This window comes from Indicator indicator, chromosome 3 (genome assembly GCF_027791375.1).
Source record: "Indicator indicator isolate 239-I01 chromosome 3, UM_Iind_1.1, whole genome shotgun sequence".
Classification (NCBI taxonomy): Eukaryota; Metazoa; Chordata; class Aves; order Piciformes; family Indicatoridae; genus Indicator; species Indicator indicator.
In genome coordinates, this window is record NC_072012.1 from 34,880,460 (window position 1) to 34,903,753 (window position 23,294).

General features: G+C 36.7%; 1 protein-coding gene across 4 annotated transcripts in view; it reads right to left on the reverse strand.

The window, feature by feature from the left end:
• Positions 1-23,294, reverse strand: part of MDFIC (MyoD family inhibitor domain containing) — a 52,579-nt gene that overhangs the window by 24,623 nt on the left and 4,662 nt on the right. For 3 of the 4 annotated variants that reach the window (XR_008489505.1, XM_054399452.1, XM_054399453.1), the window contains exon 3: positions 15,390-15,521. The exons of the other annotated variant lie outside the window; for it this stretch is intronic. Coding sequence is in view for 2 of the 3 variants with exons in the window: in XM_054399452.1 (XP_054255427.1) it covers positions 15,390-15,521 (132 nt within the window). In the remaining variant the exon portion in view is untranslated. The remainder of the gene's footprint in view (positions 1-15,389; positions 15,522-23,294) is intronic. 4 annotated transcript variants of the gene reach the window in all.

Genomic DNA, 23,294 nt, shown 5'->3' on the forward strand with positions numbered 1-23,294 from the left:
TTCGTTGTTACCACTACTTAATAGTGATTGTCAGTAGGAGAAAAAGACATGGAAAGGTAGTACAGTGCAGTAATTGTCCTTCTATTTCCTGATTCTGTAGAAGCAAAGTGTGAGTAGAAAGAGAAACAATAAATATCTGTATGGATAACATTAAACACTTGAGTAGGTTAGTGTCTGCTACAGATGCCTGCTACATGAATTCCCGTATGTCAAGCAGGGTCTGGGCAACGGGCACAGGACCCCATTCACTGATCCACATGGGTGTTATGTCCATAGATTTGACCTCTGCATCCCAAAGAATTCCAGGGACTTCAGGCCACCAAAGAGTCACCCACAGAAAGTTCAGGCAGAGCAGCCATAACCAAAGCTGGCTTTTAGACTGCTTTATGCCACTAATGCATCAGCTTAGCATCGAGATAACCCAGAAATTAAAGTTTTTTTCTCTTCTTTAATTGTTTTGGTGTGTTTTGAATAGATATGGCACAATCGCACCCAAAATATTTTTGTGCAAGTTGTACAAATAAGATTCTTGAGAATACACTTTGACAAGTCTTCTTATCAGGTCCTTGAGAAACCTGTCTTATCTTTTTTTCTTCCCTAAATTCAAAACTGCAATCAGCTATGGTTGAAAGGCTTCATTTGCATAAGAGCTCACTGCCCTTTCCTTTCCCTACTTTACAGGCAGTTTAACTTTGGTTTACACTGAAACAGTAGTGTCACATGCTGAAGGGAAAGGTAATGTATTTCAGAATGTAAAAATGTATCAGCTAAGACATTTGGGTGTTCAGTTTAAAGCTGAATGCGCTTATTAATTGTCATCAAAACTTAGCACATAGGAAAATGGTTTTTGCTTACTTCTTATTTACTGTATTATACCAACATGATCTATGAAGGCCACTCTCTGACTCAGCTGGACTAACCCACCCATCCTGGGCAAGATCTCCATTATATGAATTCAAATAGTGAAAAAAAAAATGTAGGTTTTGCCTGCTGCTCATGCACACATCACTTAGAACAGTGCAAAAGTCAGATTGCTGACCATGTCTGGTGAAGACCAAACTTCCTGTAAAAACTATGCACTTAGTTTCCTGAAAGGAAGCAAAGCATAAGCTGCTCAAACAATTCACAAGAAAACTCTGATAACTGAGCCACAGTTAAATCTATCCTACTAAAAAAAAAAAAAAAAAAAAGAATAAACAAACAAAAAAACCCCAAAACCCAGTCTCATATGACTGAACACATCCACAACAACAAAAATTCAGAGAAAAAAATGCATTAACACAAAGGAGTAGGCACCAGATTATCTGAATAAACAGATAAACTTTCTAATGAGATGAAATTATCTCTAAGACTTTTTTTCTTTAACCCCACAATTGAGCTAAAATTCTGATTTTCCACTTTGTTTGTGAAACAAGTCAAATTATTTCAATACTGTAGAGGCCAATAGCACCTGCAAGTCCTTGTATTATAGAATCAACCAAATAGAAGCAGAATACTGTGGTTTTTAATCTATAACATGTAGAAAAGGAGTATTCTTATTTCAACATGTTTAAAAGCATTCAACATTACATATGGAATAACTCTTACTGCCTATTAAAAATATAAAAAATATTTATTTCAACTTATAAAACTATGTCATCTGGCCCACTGAAGTTTCTTTCATTCACTTTTCTGTTTAAAAATATATAGGTAGCATTTATATTTGGATGAGGCTCATGCTTTATATCAGTGCTTCTTGCAATAAGGAGCTTTTTTGTGCCAAAAACATTTTGGTTTGTCTTATTTGCAAGACATTGTTTCCCTTATTTCCAGAGAAATAAAGGAAAATCCTTCTGTACACTTCTGTATACAGCTACTTTTTTTTTTCAGAGTGCAGATACAGCAGTGAAAACTGTTGTAGGCCAGCATTATTCACAATACTGAAAAGTGTTCATTTTTAGATTTAGAAACACTTGGAAAGATTTCCAAACAAGATGAAGGATTTCACAGAAAAGAAGCAATATTTTAGGAGAAAGTATTAGAATTTACAGTTACTTTCTTTTTACCTCCTTTTATAATCCAAGAGCTCTAAAAAGTCACAGCTGAAGCAGTAGTCTCTTCTTTCTCAAAAAGACCCAAAGTACAGCATCGATCCTCTTCTCATAGCAGACAGCAACTACATCACACAGAAGCAACCTTCCTTTGCTGCTTACGCAAGCCTTCAACCCCACAGAAGCATTCATGCCATCAGTAGTAACAGCAGCTCGAGCAGTCTGGTGACAGGTGAGCCAAACTTATGCCTCTATACCTTCCTGCTGTACTGCTGTTTCATGCTTGGGAAATATCTCAGCCTCGCTTCTTGCATTTCTTGGCCCTGAACAGTAAAAGCTCTTCGGAAATCACCCAGAAAACTGCCAAAAGGACAGAACTGAGCTGGTTTTTGATACATACTTATCCACTCTACTAAAGAGTCACCCTGTCTACCATTTCATTTGTACCGCTGCCACAGCCCTGCCACTTGGAGTTAATTTCAGCCCCCCATCTTTTCACTGTTCCTTCAGTACAACTAGCTACATTTTATAGTGTCATAAAATTTTCTTAGGCTGTTGGAAATGACAGTTCGCAATGGGAACATCTCCCTATTGTATTATATTTAATTAGTGTTATGTAATTTAGACAAAATTCCTTGTTTCTGTACAGTGCTACTTGTGTTTCTGTACAAATGACACAAAAATCATCCATATTTTATTTTATAACACCGTTTTTATTGGTATTCCCAATTTTGAGTCTTTAACTTTCAGACTTTGTCTCTAGCTAAAAACTAAGGCCAGGTTAATCTTTTGTTTATATCATATGACTCCAGAAGTTAAGATTTTCACAGTGTGTTGTCATATTTAACAGTTGATTTGTTGTCTGGGTTTTTTTTCCTAAATGCACATTATCTTTTTTGTAATGTTTTATTTACTGCTACTTCTCCAATAGTCAAAATCCTCCTTCTAATAAGAAGGTTCATTGCTACTTACAAAATAGCTTAAATATTTATATTAACACACAGAAGCTAAAGTAAACAGGCCTTTATACTGAAGCACTTTAAAATCATTTCCAGTCAGCCTCAAAGCACAACCTTTATGTTATGCTTAGAGATACGGAACCGTAACAGAGAAAGAAAAGGGGAATGGGGAAAAGCAGCGTTCAAAAAAAATAATGAAAAGAGGGAAAGGGGAGACTAGAGAAAATTATGCCAACAAAAAAGAGAAAAAGGGCTTAAAGGCAGTGGCTATAATAAGGATGAGTCAGTCTTTCCTCTCTCCTCTTAATTTACAAAATTAATGTGGGCAAGAGGATTTATTAAGAACAGGAACAAATCTTCAGCATTCTTCCAACTTTGACTCCCACTATGACAGCCACTGCTTCTCTTTCTTCCCTATCACCACACACCCTTTGCTTTCTTTGAAAATTACCATAATTTCTAAAGAATTTCATTTTTAATTATCAAAACTTTGAAGTGTATTTCCATTATATAGTCATTGTGAAATAGATTTCTTTTAAGTTTTGAGAGTAAAATGAATTATTCTACAGGAAACTTTCCTGTGCTATCAAATAAGCCTTTAGTCTTTTTCCATAAGGATTCATTCAACAAATATCCAACAAAATATTGATAATGAGACCTAAACTTCTCACTCTGTTCCAACTATCCTAGCAGGATTCTGGTGTGGATGCAAATGTGATAACAAAACAAAGCTTTTGACAGGTTATTTTCAGTTGTTCAAGGAGGGAGCACAGCACAGCAAATGAGTTCTCTCCATTAATCTCCTCACAGAGTTAGAGGTAGGAGATGTTCTGTAATATATAAACAGTCAAAACCAAACAGTCATTTATTTATTCAAAATTAAGACCAAGTTTCTTGAGTCAACTACAGGCAAAAGATTCCTCAGGTATAACGCTGCCCTACAGATGGGAAGAAAAAAATCAAAAGGACAGAAAAGAAGATGAAAAACAGTCAAAGGAAAGGAACAAGAAAAATAATGATAAAAACAAACAACCCTCCCACCTTTTACTAGAATTCCTGCTTTGAAATGGTCTGTGTGTTATTTTTTCCCTTCAATATCTTTCCAAAGTTAAACACTGTCTTATTTGTTGTAAATATAAAACTTAACACTAGTTTCAAGTTTTCAAGTCTCAATCCAGCACAGAACAATTTACAGAATGACTGTGAAGACTGTTACAAAACATGTAGATTTTTAAATCTACTTGAGATCCATGAACCTTCCAATGTTAGACACTTTATATAGAGAGTAACCAGTGCTGAAAGACCTATTACCACATAGAAATATTTCTCAGTACTCATTTTACATTATAAATATGATAGCGACTATTATCACTAGAAAGTGAGCACACAGAAGAATATATATATATTGAGGTAGGAAATACTTTATAAAGTCATAGTTACAAAGTGAGCTAGGAACTACTAATTTGCTAAATGTAATTTAATAGAATTACATATAGGAAAACCACATGTTACATAAAGCTACCTTTGTGTCCTGCCTCACATTCAAATTGTTTTTAGATCACCTCTGTGAAAAACTCAGTTTGATCACTCAGACAAACCTTTCCAGGCAGGCTGATTTCAAATCTTCTCACCAAAACTTAAGGTGTCTTTCAAAACTTAATGTGTCTTTCAACTTAAAATTCAAGCAAAAAGCGTATTTGTTCACTAATTTCCTGTATTTCTGAATTGCACAGACCTAAAAGATCTGGTTTGACACTGCTCTTATGGCTAGTTTTGGTGAGTATAATTATCTTTCATTGCTTTTCTGTTAAAAAGATTAGTTTATTTCTACTTGCAATGTACAGAATGCAGTTAAAATATGCATCTGTCCTAAAAAAAAGAAAGTAAGATGGGAAAAGGTACATGCCTTCTAACAGCTTATACTGTTTCTCAGGGACAAAAACCTTGCCCTGAAGGTCAAAGTTTTACAGGTATGCTTGACAGTTTGCTCTACTTGACTTGTCTCAAAAGCAAACTTCATAACATTTTACACAAACATTATACAACCTTAAGTTTGAGCTGTAAATCAATAAAAGTCAGTTAAACTTGAGGAATCTCTGCAACAGGAAATAGCCTCTTAGTTGAAATTCTACTGTAATTAACATTAGCATTGCTAAATCTTGCCATTTTCTCTAAACAAGTATGGTAATATTTACATCTTTGGATTAAAGTCAAAACATGATAATCTAGTTACTGCACAGAATTTGAGGCAAGCAGGCTTAAAAGTAAAATTTAAACCTCTAATTTTCATTGGTCCAGACATAAAACTCAAAATTTGAAAGCTCTTGTGTTAGAATGCCATGGTTTTGCATTTCATGATCACAAATTTAATGATCAGTTTCCATACAAAAATGTGTTTTCACAGAAACGTTCAGAATACTAGTTCAGTTAAAAATAGTTAAGGCTCAGGTGGCTAATAATTCATCATTCTCATAAATCAACTCTCAATATTTCTGGAGGCCTACCTCAGCAGTATAATGAGTTAACAAAAGCAGTATTAGAAATAGCCTGGGTGACCACAGCTGTTTGACATTTGAATGTTTTTCAAAGGGATCCTTTGTGTTTGGATCATGAAGAATTTTTTTTTTAAAGGAAAACAAAACACCAGTGTCACCACCACAATAACATGCAAATAGGTCATAGGCTCTTGTTTTCCCTTGTTCTTTATAAAAATATCTTCAGGAAAAGGTACTTGTGGTTACTTTTGCACTGCAGGTATTACCAGAATGCAGAACAAGTAAGTAGTATTCAGACCTTTCTTTCCTCTGGAAGGCTATTTAAAGAAGAAAAATTTTTAACCTTAATTACTTAGGTAAGCTTTCTGCTGGGACCATGAGCCCCTCTTTCTTTCACTTTTTTATCAGTAAATACAAAATTCAAAATATTAAAAAACTATTTTGGCTCTCTGCACTTTGAGGAATTAATTTAACCACTTTGATGTACACACAACACACAGTATTACCTTTCAGCTGTATAAACCTACTCCAAAATTTCCACACAAATGACAGAAAAAAAAAATTAAAAATGTGAAAAACTAAAAGCATTTTTGCCATTGTTAAGTTTTGCCAGAAAACTGGTTCCTAAAAGTACAACTTCCATGACAATACTTTCACAGACTTTGTAATTCGGTGTTTCTTTGCTAAAATTGTCTAGCTTAATACTAAAGTCTAAAACAAAGTCTAAAACACTGACTCATAGGTTTCATAGTATAGTATTTAATGTAGAATTCAGACAGAGTTCTTCTTTAAGGAGCCTCTAAAAATACATGGTATTGTTTCCCCTATACAAGGAACTAATCAGGAAAATAATACAAATATTCTTTCCCAGCACATTAATTCTGAGACAGTACCAATACAACAAAGAAAAATACTCTGAAATTAAGGTACAAACACAGCACAGTAATCTTCATATTACTTTAAGAATTTAATCTTTATCTGATATTGATGATTATTGCCATCCAAACTTCCCCAGCCTCAACATAAATTCAGATGATGCTCTGGGAGTCAGAAGTAGGGTAAAACAGAAAATGAAAGGCTCCAGGTAGTTCTGGATACAGGTGGCATGCAGAATACACACATTTGCCTTACGGTCATCTGGTGCAGTTTAAAGTTCTCAGTGATGTTTGACTACTGTTCTGTAAATGGATTGACGACAGCAAGACTCCCCGCCTACTGCAATCCATCATTAACTGCATTGCTTCAACACATTAATAGAATCACTTTGGTTGGAAAAGATCTTTAAGGTTATGGAGCCGAACGATTATCTAACTCTACCAAGTCTGGTGCTAAACCACATCCATAGTATGTCTACATGTCTATTAAAAACTTCCAGGAATGGTGATTCAACCACCTCCCTAGGAAGCCTATTCCAGCGTTCGACAACTATTTCAGTGAAGTTTTTTCTAACATCCAATAAAAATCTCCCCTGCTGCAACTTGAAGCTATTTCCTCTCATTCTATCCCCTGCTGTCTGGGAGAAGAGACCAACACCACCTTGCTACAATCTCCTTTCAGGCAGTTAAGGTCTCACCTCTGCCTACTTTTCTCCAGACTAAACAACCCCAGTTCCCTCAGCTGCTCCTCACAACACCTGATCTCCAGAACCTTCACCAGCTTCATTGCCCTTCTCTGGACCTGTGTCAGCACTTTAATGTCTTTCTTGTAGTGAGGGCCCCAAAACTGAACATGGTACTCAAAGTGTGGCCTCATTAGTGCTGAGCACTTGGTGTTAAACTTCATAGGGTTGGCCTCAGCCCATTGATTCAGCCTGTCCAGATCCCTCTGCAAACCCTTCCTCACCTCCAGCAGATCAACACCACCCCACACAGCTTAATGTCATGCAGACTTACTGAGGGTACACTCAATCCTCTCATCAAGGTCATCGATGAAGATGTTAGATAGAACTGGCCCAAATACTGAGCCCTGGCAGCCACCACTTGTGAAGAGACACAAGCTGGATTTAACTCTGTTTACCACCACACTTTGGGCCTGGCCATCCAGCCAGTTTTTGACCCAGCAAAGAGTGTGCCTGTCCAGACCATGGGCAGCCAGTTTGTCCAAGAGAATGCTGCACGGAACTGTACTGAAGGCCTTACTAAAGTCCAGGTACATGACATCCACAACCTTTCCCTCATTCACCATGTGGGTGGCCTTGTCATAGAAGGAGATCAGGTTCATCATGCAGGACCTGCTTTTCATAAACCCAAGCTGATTGGGTTTCATACCCTGGTTGTCCTGGATGTGCTCTCAAGATGATCTGCTCTATGATCATCCCCAGCACCAAGAGCAGATTAACAGGTCTGTAGTTTCCCAGATCCTCCTTCTGCCTCTCTTTATAAATGGGTGTCACGTTTGCCAGTCTCCAGTCAAATGGAACCTCCTCCCCACTTAGCCAGAGCTGATGATAAATGATGGAAAGTGGCTTGGTGAGCACTTCCACCAGCTGTCTCAGTACCTATGGCTGTATGCCATCCAGCCCCATAGGCTTGTATATGTCTAAGTGTGCAGCATGTCACTAACATCTCCTCTTGGACTATGGGGGCTTCATTCTGCTCCCCATCCTTATCTTCCAGCTCAGGGAGCTGGGTATCCATTGAACAAATGGTCCTGCTACTAAAGACTGAGGCAAAGAAGGGATTGAGTACCTCAGCCTTTTCCTCATCCTTGACCACCATGTTAGACCCTACATCCAATAAAGGACAGAGATTCTCCTTAGTCCCCCTTTTGTCACTGATATATTTGTAAAAGGATTTCTTGTGGTCTTTAACAGCTGAACCCAGATTAATTTATGTTTGGGCTTTGACCCTTCTAATTTTCTTCCTGCATAACCACATGACAACTTCATAGTCCTACTGAGTGGCCTTCCCTTCTTCAATGATCAGGAACTCTCCTTTTTCCCTTGAGTTGCAATCATCTCTCTCCATTTAGGTTGGCCACCTTCTCTACCAGCTCATCTTTTGGCACATGGGGACAGCCTGTTCCTGTGCCTTTAACACTTTCCTCTTGAACAGTGTCCAGACTGCCTGAATTCCTTGGCCCTTCAAGACTGTCTCCCAAGGGACCCTACCAATCAGTTCCCAAACAGGCCAAAGTCTGTTGGAAGTCCTAGGTGACAGGTCTGCTGATGGCCCTCTTTACCTCTCCAACAACTGAGAACTTTACTATTTTGTGATCACTGTGCCCAAGACAGCCTCCCTCCACTGCATCACCCACAAGTCCTGCTCTATTCACATACAGCAGGTCCAGCAGGACACCTTCCCTAGTTGGATCTCTCACCAGGTGTATCAGGAAGTTATCTTCCACACACTCTAGGAACCTCTTCTTCTGAAGACTTTGTAGCCACTGACTGTGGTATTCCAGTGGTGTGAAACATCCCACCATGTTTCAGTGATGGTCACTATATCACAGTTTTCCTGATGTAACCTAGATTCAACCTAGATGCAATTCTAATTCAACTTCAAGTCAAAGGGAAGAGAGTGCACAGAAAACACTCGCATCCCACAGCAGCTCTGTTTACAAGTAAGGGACTACACCAAGTTCATCAACACTTAGGTCTTTCCACAGGCAACTTTAGTAAACAGTGAAAACTCAGTCTGTAACTATACAGATAACAGCTATCTGCAAAAATGCCTCCCTGCCCAGGATAGGGTGACATGGAAACTAAATGAAAATGCTATGGTTGTGCAGCAATGAGGTGTGAAATTCCCTGGATCTAAAAATTATCTCAGCTGAGAGGTTTGATCCCTGAAATCAAATTGGTAAGAAGATGGATCTAACTTTATGCAGAAGTCTTCCAGGCAGAGGCTGGAAAGAGTGCATCATCTTTATCCATATTTAAAAAAATATGCATCTTTATCCATATTAAAAAAAAAAAAAAAAAAAAAGAGGGAAGGGAAGGGAAGGGAAATCTAAACAACCCCAGCTGAATCATCAAGACCAGGAGAACAGTAGCAAACATGAGCTCCAGGATCTCCACTTGCTTTTCTGTGCATCAGCTGCAAAATCTGGTTAGTTTATTTGGAGTACAGAAAATGTTTGGTCTCTTGGTGTCCTAATAGCACTGGCTTCTGATTTCTCCTTTGTACTTCTAAGGCTACTGCACAAGCACTATTCATTCTTCTAGTATTCATTCTTCTCAGCTTTCAACTGGTGTACCATCAGCAGAAGCAATTTCACAGGTCCTTTACAGGCCCTAGTACTTCTGATGCACCACATGCTGGCCTGCCTGTAATTCCAAAACATAAATTCCAAAATTTGTTTAAACTATATAATTTTCCCTATCACCTTTATGCTTTATCATCAGTGAAATCTTTAGAAATACTCCAAATATTCTGTACAACATATTTAGGTAGCTTTCTTCACATTTATATAATCAAAGTCACATTTCACTATTTAGTGCCTGAAAAATTGTCACAGCATAACCCCAGCAGATAGCTATGAAGAAAATTAATTCTTTCCCAGTTAAAAAAATAAAAATACAAAACTATCAAACTAAATCACATTTTACCTCCTGTGTTGTGCTAAGGGAACTAGCTGATAAGAGCATTTTTGGAGAACATTTTTGAAAATGCATCTGTTGTTAGCCAGCTTACACCTGACTGAGAAGAAGTTTAAGACCCATCAGGCTCTTCAGTTAGCACCAGGGGAGTCTCTTGAAAGACTTTTGGAAAAGAAGTATTAAAAGATCTGCCAGGTCAAAGAGAGACAGGCTAGTTCTCTGCTGGGGAGAGAATTAGAAAATGTCTCTGGAGAAGGAGTTCTCAGGGAGGACCTTCACAACTCCATTCCTTCTACTGGCCAAATTCTTCAGAGCTTTATTTTATTTAAGAAGGATCTAAATAATAAAATACTGCATTCCTGTATTTAAGCATTGAGCTGACTGAAGGTTTGTTCATGAACAGGCTCACACTATCTTATTCTTGGTTATATTTTGAATATTGTGCATAAATTGCTTTATTTAACTAAAAGAACATATAGTTCAGACTCAGCAATATATTTTTTTATAATTTCCATTAATTTATTATGCAAAATTTCTGTACTTACACTGTTATACTGCAAGAAGACCATATCTGTCATACTTTGTAGGCTTGAAGAGAACCATTTAAGTTAACCCAAGCACTGTGCACCATTTTTTAGATAGAATAAACAGCCATCTAAAATAATAATAATTATAAAATGACAGTACACTATAAATTAGCCAAAAAAAAATAAATCTCTGGATTACTATTAAAAAAAATTAAAGAAACAACAAACAAACACACACCCAAAAAACCCCAACAAAAACACCCACAACAATTCTAACAGTAGATTATCTTCTTGATGGGAAAAAAGTCCCAAACCCAAAATGTATGATTTAAACTATGAAATCTAACTATCACTCACTCACTTAGCCAGAAGGAAAAGGGAATATTCAGATGTTAAAATTAAATAAATAGCCACGTAAAGGAAAAATGTGAAGCTAAAAATATAACCAACAAAAAAGATAAAAATACCTAGTTTTTTATTTCAATAAAAGAAAAAGCAATAAAGAAGAATGTAGTAAATAAAATAGTGGGTGTAAGAACATGTAAAATTGTTTAATCACTACACAGTGAAATGAAGCATCCTTTTCTCTTAAGAACCATGCTTATCAGGAGGGTGTTTCATGGAGGAGAAAGAGCCATTTGAGGCTTAGAAATGATGGATAGCAATGACCTTTCTATCTGTAAAACATGAGCATATTTTAGGTATTTAATTTCGAGAATTGGGTTATTATTAATCAATTATTCATGACAATTTGAATCTATGGTAGATGTTTTTTGTTTTCTTAAATATCACACGGATAAGGTCCTGCTAGAGAACTGGAAAGGAGATTAAACCCTCACAAGCAAACAGTGTTCAAGACTGGCATTTTCTTCTCTCCTAAACATTCCTTACCGTGCATAATAGCACACATTGATGATAACCTAGTACCACATGTAAAAATTCTGCCTGAAGATTCTGAAATGAACCTTTATAGCCTTGGTTTTCTCAAATCTTTCCCAAAGAACAAAGCAAGGTATTGTGGTAACATAAAGCAGTAAACACTCCTATAGCTTAATTCATATAGCCACGGTTTGCTCTGTTGCATGTTTTAACATTCACTCTTCCTCTCTTGCCAAATGTGAGTGATAACAAGAGGCAGAACATCTCCATTACATGACACCAGAAAGACACAAGCAGAAGGTACATGCAGATATTTTAAATGCAGTGCTGAAGAATTAGGAAATGCAGATGGAGCTATCCTAAGACTAAGTTATTTTGAAAAGCAGAACCTCTACAGCCTGAAATAAAAAAAGAAAGTATTTGTGAGTCTGTGAAGGGAAAGGAATAGCTCTCAAATTGCCTTGAAGAATACCTGAGCTGAAAAATACAGAGGTTATCCCAGTTTGAGGCAACTGGTATGGAAAACAGACACTCCCTTGCTCAAATTCTAAAACTGAAATGGTATGGATAGCAATGGCCTCCTTGTGAAGACTAAAACCAATTTAACACCCCTAAAAACACCAAGTATTTGGCAGTCCTTCTGGTTCTCAATTACTCTGTTAAAAAATGTACACCTTATTTCTAATCTAACCGAACTCCCAAACAGTATATCTAGTTGTCCCTTTGCTACAGTTGAAGAATTGACTCACCAAATTTCTGTTCATCGTGGTATCATATTTATTAAGAACAAGGCAAGCCCCTCTTTGCCTCCCTTGTTAATACTAAACAGATTGAATTCCAGGAGTTTTTCCACAATAAGGCATGTTTTCAACTACTCCAGTCATTCCTGAGATATTTGTGGTTCTCCACTAACTCTCCAGTTGAACACAGTATTCCAGTTAGAGTTATGCAAGTGCATTAACAATTAATACAAAAAGGTAATATAACTGATTTGCTCTTATTTAGTTCTTCCCTTTTTATATTAGCATACAGGGTAACCTTGTGGCTCCCAAGTTCTCTTCGAAATTAATTCTGTGGTTGAAGCTTCCCCTAGAAACACCCATTTACCTGGAATATCATGAAGAAGGAGAGCTCCAAAGGAGGTGAGGAAAGGCCTAATCTGGGTGAAACCTCCTCATCTAGACATTTAAAAAAGGGATTTTAAGAAAAGGACTGCAAGGTCAGTGTAAGGTGAACTGAAAATGCCTTACTGCGGAAAACACGGGCAGCATTTCAGTTTATTGGTGTTGCCTGGTAAACTGAGTTCACAAGTGCAAACGAGAAATCATGCATAATGAAGTCATTACAGAGTCTCTAACACTGGACTTCATTGTTGGTGTGCCAATAAAACTGACAGATTAATCAACTTCCATATCACAGCAGGGTAAAACAGCTGCAAACGAGGAAATCCTTGGAAATTAAATGCTGGAAACATTTATAAACTCAAAACTAAGGCTAACACAAATGGAATATTTATCAACTGTGGGGGTGGAAAACAATCTGCATGGGAAATCAAAAGAAACAAAATCATTAGGACAGTGGTGAATGGTTGCTAACACTTAAGAAACTGAAGTACACCCTGCCTAAAAGAATTTGAAGAAACAATTTTAAAATAGACTGTAATGTTCAAAACACTGTATATTTCGAACCTTAAGCTTCTGTCAATATGCAGTATTCTGCAAACTGTAGTCTAGTGGGCTAATAGGTCTGGTTGAATCACAGCCATTCTTAGCTATGATACTTGTTATTTAAGATGAAACACCCGAGTAATTTTTGTGAGAAACAAGCTTCTCTTTGCTCTGCTTCTTCTATTTTTCAGACTTAGTTACTAGGTAAATAAAGTTGCAAAATTTCTGCAAACTACTTGTAATTGAGCTAAACTCTGTTACTCAATTTTTTTTTAAAGTAGAACAAGATTCTCTACTCATAGCTTCTTAAAACAAGAATAAGAAGCTTACTCAATAATTTTCATTTCTTCCATCTAGAAGACTTTAACATTAAAGGTTAAAAAAGTAATGAATTTGAAATAAATGAGGATCACATGATAGCAGTTACTCAAACATGTCTCATAATAAAGCAACTCTATACAAAACTCAATTACTGCAACTAGAATTTAGAAACTTCCAGCTTTCACCTAAACTTGCTCTTCACAAAGTCAAACTACTGGTGACGATAGGAGGACCATAGTTATGCACACTAGAGAAGTACATGATACCTCCAAATTTTCTCTTTGCCCTATTTCCTATCAATTTCTTAATCTGGCAGCAGATAAGTCTCCCATCGTAGAGACGTAACTGTACATAACTGTCAAGGCACTCTACCAGGGACTTGTGCAATCTGCTGCAATATCTAATATACATTAAAAAAAAAAAAGTGTCTTTTCCTTTCCCACAGTGCAGCCACTACAGGATGGCTTTGCAGTAAAGAGATCAGAAGTACAGCACCACCCTACTGTCCTTGGTTCTGTCCACCACAGCATGCATACGTTGCTAACTGCTATGAAATAAATCTGCTTTCCCATGGGTCTGGGAATAAGGAAGCCTCTAAGAAGAGGGAATGAGGAGGAGGCCACTCCAAAAGCAGCAGATACCACACACACCTTCACATGTCCTCAACACAAGCATGAAGCAACTGCTTGTTCAGGGACAGTTAGGTCTACAGAATAATCTTTTGGAGTTAAGTGAACTCTAAAACTGGGCAGGACAATTCTTCTTCTCTGTAACCCTTTAAGAATTATTTTTAAATTGTCAGATTAATATCTGATAGGCAAAATTTCAGTTTCCTGTAAAAGATCTAGATATCCAGTATATTAATAGTACAGCTATTTACCTAGATTCATTCTTTAGAAAAAAGGATTAATTATGATTTTAAAAGAATGTTAACACAAAGATGAAGATAAGTCATTTGTATAGATATGATTTAAAAAACCCACAAAACCAACAACCAAAAAAAAACCCCAACACCCTAGAATGAAACAGATCACTCCAGAGAAAGTTACTAGTTATGACAACAGCAGGTTCAGAAATATTAATTTACCCCACTGTCTACAGTATAATATATGTGCATTGTAAAGACAGACCGATACTGAAGTGTGTGGTCAGACAACTACTTCAGAGCTGGAGCACCACTCAGCATTTAGTCCATTTGCTTTCTGAATACACCCTATAATTAAAGAAGTTTCTCATGCTGCCCCTCCCTTGAGCAACTAAGGTTCAAGCCTTCACAGAATTTGAAAGCAGTATTAGCTCTGGCAGTAGACAGAAATATTTTTGCCTCAGGAGAGTGCAGTTGTGAACAGCGTATGATCTTTAAGGAAGAAAAACGGCAATAATCTTGCATACTTTTTTATGTTTTAAAGCACTAAAGACATACAAGAAGAATGTGAACTTGCAAAAACTCATTTAAAAAGAAAACAGTTCCATAGCATAGGTCTAAAACCTTGCCTTACAGCATTCTTCTAATTTTGAAAGGATTAACTACTTTAGGATTCAAAACTCTTCATAAACTTACACCTGACCAGTACTCAGTACATCTGGAAGCAACAGCTTTCGGCATAATTTACTCTGCCACTTAAATATAGAACCTGAGAAATCAAGGGTGATGACATCCAGCACAGTCGAATACTGCAACTAAATATGCAGATCTCATTGTGAATGGTGAGAGAAGGATTTAACATTAAGGCTTTACGATATAGATGCTACAGAGGTCTGTATTACACTGCACTACTCAAATCACACCTTTCCTTGAACTCCTTGCTTATGCATGCTGACAGGAGTCATTCTGGGAAATAAGACTGGCATACACGCATTATAGTTGCAACACAATTGCATTTGACACACATTTAACTGAGTCAACAGGCAGTATCCCGTTACACAGCGAAAGCAAGCCTAAATGGCATAACCTCTTCTGGAAATACTTACTTCTGATGAGGTCACCATCAGTGCGATTTCCCCAGACAGGCTGGTCTTGTATCTCTGGTTGTATACTTTGGTTACTGGAAGGCTGTTGTATGTTTTTATCTTCTGCCACAGTATCCTCTTGGCCAGTTTTTTCTAAGTCAAAAGAAATTTTAAGATATTAGTTTCTATGGTATTTTTCCCCTATGTGAACAAAACTCATCTTTGAAGCTTAAAAACAAGAGAGCATGAAATACAACTTGTCTTAGCAGCTCATTTAGTTTCCTTAGAAATAATTCCTAATAAAGTTGGTTTCCAATTTGCTTTCTTATCCATGTCAAAATAGTTCCATTTTAAGAAAGTCCGTCAGTGATACAGTGTTTAATCAGGCAAAATAAAATTCAGCAGCTTTTGTAAAAACAAATTATAGTTGGGGTTGTTTATATTTAGTTACCTTCCAAGAAATTTTCAGATAAAAGATTTCAATATCTTTGTCACAAAACCCCAACGTTATGTTGTGCCAAAGTACATGTGGCTCCGGCATATAAAAGCCACAAAATTTCCACAATAGTCTGTTTTGTATTATTTAAAATTGAACATATAATTAAAGAGAAATATTGTTGAAACTTCGAAACTGATTAATACAGAAATTCAGAAAATTTATTATAACACAATTACATATTTTTTACTGAAAAGAAAGCAACCCTTTAAGTTCCATTCCTGAATAAAAAATCAACATTTAGCCTATGATGAAAAGAAAAATTAAATCAAAGAAATTGCCATGGTAAGGTTATTTGAAGGATTCTTAAACTTATTTCATAAGATAGCAGATCTTGGTTTTTTGATCATTTTGCCAGTTAACATATGCAGATCTGCATTTTCTCAAATAAAGGTAAGCGACAGCTTTCATTTTTATTGTCATTAATAATTTAATAGCCAAATTCAAACATGCAAGTATTTCTGTTCTTGATTGCTACAGGTTTCTCCTACTGGCGTTCAAGAAACATTCCCAAATCTGGAATTTGTTAATTATTCACAGTGACAGATTATCAGTTTATATTACTTACTCTAAGGATCTGTAAAACATTAAATATTTTCAGACTCTTTTTTTTATACATACAATATTTAATATTTACAGCCAAACTAAACGAGCAACGGTTGAAAAGTCTGTTTGCTCTGTTTATTTGTTTCAAACATGAAAGAGTGTTTATAAACCACTTAACACAATATAAGGATACCATATCCTCTAGTAAAGCAATGATTCCAGTTGGAGGATGCAGAGAAATCACATACTGCTACTGCAACATAATAAAGGTTGGTTTCTTTATGTAACCAACAGCAGTTTGATTTTAAATCCTAACTTTCCACTTTTGTTATCCACTCTATTAAACTGAAGCACTGAACATCATTCAAAATAATATATGCTATATTGTATGAACAGTAGCATGTTCCTTCAAGCACTGCTGCTTCCCTTCTATTAATTTACACCTCTGCAATGTCTGACCCAGCCACCTCCGTGGTACTTCTCTCTCAGCCCTCACTCCTGTCACCATATCTTCAATAACTTGTCAGTATTTCCTCAAGCCCACCTGAAATGAGAACCATTTCACTGTGAGTGGTGTAAAGTTACTGAAGTGATTGGAAAGATGTCTATCAATGACTTCTTGCCCTGATGAATTAATTTTACATAGATACCCATCCTACCCAAAAATGACCCCAGACAGAAATAATTTCTCCCTGATATCTATCAGATACAAATCCGACTGTACTGAAGTATGATAGTCTGCCTGTGCAGTTAGGCATTAGGTGCTGATGTGTTTCAAAAGTGTAAGAGAAGTGCCCTGAATTAGATTGAACACAAGTAAGTAGTGTCCTGGAGTTAGAAAGCATAAAAGCACTCTGCTTTCTGCATAGCTTAAATGAGCTATTTTTAAAGATTTTGCTCCTAAATTACTTTACTGCAGTAACACCACCAAGATTATGAGATCTGCCCAGCAGCAACAGTACAAAAATGCAGAGCTACTGTATACCATTTTCTTGTGCAGGATTACAACCTTGCAGAGTCCTGTTTTTTCATGTAGTAAAGAATGAGTAACTCTGAGAAACACTGATGTTAATATTCTGAGGCCCTCAATGTTCTAGATTAGATTTTTACCTAAGAAAGCTGAAGGAGTGCAAAATACAAGCAATCACCATTATTCATAAGAATTTAGGTTTAATTCCTGGAATTATTTTCAGTTCAGTTCTCTTTTCCTCTTTTTCTCTTTTCCTCTTTTTTTTTTTTTTAATGTGGGTTGTCTGTGTATTTTCCATGATTATTATTCTAGCTGGCTATGGTAAATGGCTAGTCAAAACCATGCAAATGATATTAGTAGTTAAAAAGATGTAAGAGGCATTATTAAAAAGTAAAAAAAAAAAAAAAATCCATGTTGCAATTGAACACCAAACAATTTTGGTAATAAGTTTGCAACATTAATTATCTGTTCTTTGATCTATTTGAATTCACAGGAAGACCTTCTCATGAATGTGCATAACAGAGACCTACACCATTAAATATGTATTTGGTACCTTACTTTACAGTTCAAAATTACCTGCTGGAGCTGCTAATCTCCTGTCAAATGCTGTTCTGTGGGTGTGGTGGGCTGACCCTGGGCAGCAGCTAAGTGCCACGGCACTTCTGCTCTCCCCAGCTCCCAAGAAGAAGAGAGAGAGGAGACAACAGAAAGAGCATTGAGTGTGGTAACTTGTGGGCTGAGATCTAGTTTAATAAGTGAAGGATAGAAGAATTAAAACAAGTGATGCAAAGGCAATTGCTTGTCACCTCCCACAAACAGACTGGTGCCCAAGCCAGTCTTTATGCAATGGCTACTTCCCTCAGAACCTCCACTGCTCAGTTTCTATTCCTGAGCATGGAACATCCCTCTGGTCAACCTGCACTAGCTGTTTGGGCTGGGTCCACTCTCAAGGCCCTGCCCACCACCAGCCAGCCCATTCACTGGGAGGGCAGAGTGTGAAAACACAAAACTTGATGACGTGCAAGCGCTGCTCAGCAACAGCCAAACCACTTATTTTAGTCACAGTCACCAAATACAGCACCATGGGGGCTAGTATGAATAAAAGTAACTCCAACCCAGGCAGGCTTTAGTTCAGTAGACGTTTAGAAAAAGTAGATCTTAAGCTGTGTTTATTTAAGATCTTCCTAGATACAGCTTCTGATGCATCAGAACACTGAAAATAAGCAAACACTAATGTTCCGATTAACTGATTTGGTTTTTAATGAATATGCACCAGGTCCCAGTTTTAGGACAAATGAATCTGTTGACTACTCCCTTATAATAAACAGCTGAGGCCAAACATGACTTTTTTCTTTTTTTTTTTTTTCCTTTTTTTTTTTTTTAAATTCTGGAGGTGCATAACAATACCAAGCAATCACAAATGAAAACAGGCTCAAGAACACTTCTGTGTTTTGTTGATGCCATTATTTTCGTGTTAGGTGCGTAAGAATAGGGATAAAAGTAGTTTATGAAACATAACATACCTATGAGTCCAGTAAGAACTGGCATGAAGTCTTTAATCTTCTCTGATATGCCACTCTTATGACAGAACAGCTTTAATAAAGTCTACAGCTGGCACAGCTATTAATGACTGGATGTGGCCATAGGCAGGTATGTCTTTTTGTACTGTATCTTCAAATAAATTTATAACACTTCTCTGTTTTAATCAAGCTTAACCTTAAGAATTTTGTGTAGTAATTCCTTAGTGTTTTAGCTTCTGCTTCCTTTAGTACTCCCTTCCACTCTCATGTGACTAACCTCAAAAAATGACAGCCAAGAAGAAAAAGAGATGCTTTTCCTAGTAGTTCAAACAATGGAAAGAAAAGACTTATGTTCTGAGTCTGGCAGGACTGAGAAATCAGTACAGGTAGAAATCCAATCTGCTGCCTTCCAAACAACAGTGAATCACTTTAGGTCATGTCACAAAAACAACGTAATCTTCGTATCCACCATGGTTCAGCCCCTAAACCAGTGGCCTGTGTGGCTACACCCCTCTGCTAAACAACAGTCCTCAGGCTGAAGAGCTTCTTATTCAAAAGCCCCACACTCAAGAGTGACACCCACATAGAATACCGGTGATTTATCCTGCAGGTAAGCATGGGCATGAACTCCACTTATGTATGGAGATCAATGCAAGTTTAAGGTTTAAATAGGGAATAGATAAAACATACTGGTAAAGTATAGAATTGAAATGGTTAACAACCCAAATCATATCTGTATTTCAGACAACTGCAATTTTAATTACATCTCAAAATTACTGTTTCGTGAAAAAAAGTAAACAAAGTGAACTCCTATTTCTTTTGTCATTTGGAATTATTGAGCTAGATATAAATCAATTTCACAGTATCTGCATCAATTTTACCATGATTTTATTATATTTATTGCAAAAATTACATAGCAATATATGTATTTCATAGAATCAAAACTTGTTTGCCAAGAATTTGTTTGCCAAGAATTATCAAGAAAGACTTCTGTATAGTTAGGCAAAAAGTGTATACAAGGAAATTTCTCCAGATGCCTCCCACTCTGTCTTCAATGCTGTTACAAAGCTGCTGGGATATAGATCAAACTAATTCCTGAAAGTTTCTTAGAATCTTCCAATGAAGTATCCCTCTTCAGAGATACATTTATTCTACCTGATAATGTAGAACATATTGAATGGATGTCAAATACACACATTCTCAGAATGTGATTGGCAGCCAATTTCTATTAATTTCTTCCAAGCATGTGGACTATAAGAGTGTTCGACTAGGAACATGACAAACTGGACTTGAGCAACAGGTTTAGAGTTTGTAAACTGACATAGGGACACAGTGGATGTAAAATGAGTTAAAAATCCTGACGCTGCAACAACAGAAGGCTTTGTTGCTCTGACACATTCACTTCCTGTTCACCAACAATGTGATGGACTGCACCAAGTAATAAGTAAAGGCTTCTGGAAACCTGAGTGCATTGCTTTCATCAAGAAGAGAGTGACAAGCAGAATGGACTGGCACAGTAGAGTAATTGTAACCTTCAAAAAATGCAGTCAGGAACAGTACAACAGTTTTTAAGAGAAGAGGAATGATGGAAGCATACGGTAAAGCTTACTTAGGTACCTAAATCGGACTCAGTTGCTGAAATGCAAAGATGAATCCTCAGAATACCAAGGTTATCTCGGAACAAGTAGATGCGTATTTAAATACACATGGGCAAAGCTCAAACCATCCCAGATGGGATTTTGGCCGTCAAAGCAAAGAAAATTTGAAAAAAAAAAAAATGCACCAAACAAACAAAAAAAAACCCCAAACACCAAAACCAACAAACAAAACAAAAACCACCACAGCCTAATTACAAAAGTAGATCTATGAGGAGCAAAAAAACATGAAGAATGTTTCCAAAAGGAAAGATAGCAAAACAGTTCTGTTTCAAGCCTACAGCAGTTGTGAGCGACTGAAAAGCTTGTGGCAAATACTGCACTTTGAATGTTTCCTTTGTTCATTAATACCCTTGCTGACAAGGAACCACTGAGGATGCTATTTCCTACCAAAACTTCCACTGTTCACAACACCACCACAAAGGAACCATGATAATAATGCAACCATTAACACTATCATGCACCAACTACTTCATGAAATACCTAAAACTTCTAGGCATTTCATGTAAGAACTTCAGCTGTACTATTCATGCAACAAAATTTCTATTCCAGCTCATGATTTGCCTGTACTGGTTGTACAATCTAATTAATATTGACAATTCACAAATTATGGAGTTGGAAACCTCCATTTAGATGTATGATTGTTTGAAAACTAAAATAACTGATTGGGTTTTATTTCATTTCAGTGGCTTTCACTTATATGTCATGTCACAACTTTCAGTGGCCTCAAAAATGTCACTGTAAAAATCAGCCCCTTAAAATTAGAGCAATTTAACTTTTTGGAAAGCTCTTGCACAGAATTTTCCAGATGCAAGCTATGGGACAAATATGAATGTACTACAAGTTTGACTGCCCTGGACAAATTTCAGTCATGACAAGCTGAAAATTAATAGCAATATTCAAATAGGTATTCTACATTTAAAAGTTCAAATACATAAGTGCAAGCTTGTTTTCACAAATAATCACATTGTTACATGATCAGTTACAAATTTATGTGATTTATCCAACAATGTGTCACATAGGTACAAAATTAGCTTCACATTAAGTGCTAAGCAATACTCAGTGGCTATGGTTCCATTAGCAACAGCATGAGCCAATAAAAGTGAAAAGGGTTGATTTTAAGAACACATGCTATATTGTACATTTTACAGGGTGTTCCTGTACTTTGGACTAGCTCTCAGATTTAATCTCAAGATTGAAGGCTTATTAGTGGCTGGAGTGCATTATGCACATTCCTGCAGTGCATCTTTCAAATTATCATGTCCAAAAGGAATTCAGTCCAGGTCACTCCCATGGATCACTCCTTAATGTAAACCAAAAGCAGGGGAGAACTGGAGATTCACTTCAAAACTGCATTGCTGATTCAAATGAAAACACTGGCATAACACATTCATTGCTGGATGCTTCTCATTAGTTAAAAATGAGTGTTTGAAACAAACAGCAGTCTAACTTCTGAGGGCCTGAAATTGAATTTGAGAAAAATTATTCTGGTATAAAATTAGTTTATGAGACGGAACAAAAGTTTTTCAAATTTGATGCAAGACCTTTACATGAAATATGAAATACAAGTCTATCCCAACCATGTGGCCATGAATCACTTTACTAAAACAGCATGCATGTGAAACTGAAAGCAGAAGTATATTTTTATGACAAACTTAAGACACGAACGAACGTTTTGGGTATTTTAGTTAGTAATGTTCAATAAACACTGCAGTACTGACAGATAGTGAAAAAACAACACAAATTTCATCAACTCTTGTCAGATTGCAAGTGGGAACACAAATATAGAGGAAGTATTTAGTAAGTCTGAACAATCTGAGTACACTGGTTAACCGTTAAAATAAAAAATCCATTACTCATAACACTGAGGCATTGCTGGCAAAATCCAGTTATGATGATGATAGTAACCAGTGCTGCCTCAACAATGTCCAAGCATTTCCTGCAGTAAGTCTTTTGTCACCCCATGTTCCTTTAGTTCTCCTCATGAAAACAGTTAAGCAAAGAAAACATGAAGAGGTTTGAATGGCACTCTTGACAAGGAAGACATGCTTTTTGTACTCTCTGAATGGAAATACTAGTTGATGAAGATGATTTCTTCAGATACCAAATCAGAACCATGTCTCCATTCAGCAACAGTGACATGATTTGCACCAGAGAGAATGGTCGCGTTGTTATCAATCTTTGTAAATTGAGAAGCCTAATCTTATTCATTTTTCTAGGTTACATTCAGTTACCAACAGGCAAAAGTAAAAGCATTCCAAATACTTTATGTTTCACAGTCTTCCATTTTCTAAAACGTGGTCTGAATCTCTAAATATAGTTCCTTATTCATTGAATTTCTTTCTTGTGTTCCATGGTTTATTCAAATGCAGAGAATTTAATGGGGAAAAAAAAGGGTTTACACATAGCCTAAGCAATAATCATTGCCTCTCAATGAGCTCTAACATATGAAACATTTTCCTTAAAGCAGAGAGGCTAATGGTCACTAATTGTCACATTCCATGCTTAGGGTCATTATTTTGGTACCTACCAGTGAAGAAAACACTTGATCACAGCGCAAGTGGTCTGAGCGTAGAGATGACACTGTTGACTGACTATATTATACAGCACACAGGTAGAATTAGTCATAATTTGATTCAAAGGCCTATGGAGCTACAAAAGACAGATAGCATGACCAGGATCTTGAACAAGAATGCAAGAGTAGAGCTACACTTTTGGGACTACGTGGCAAAAAATTAA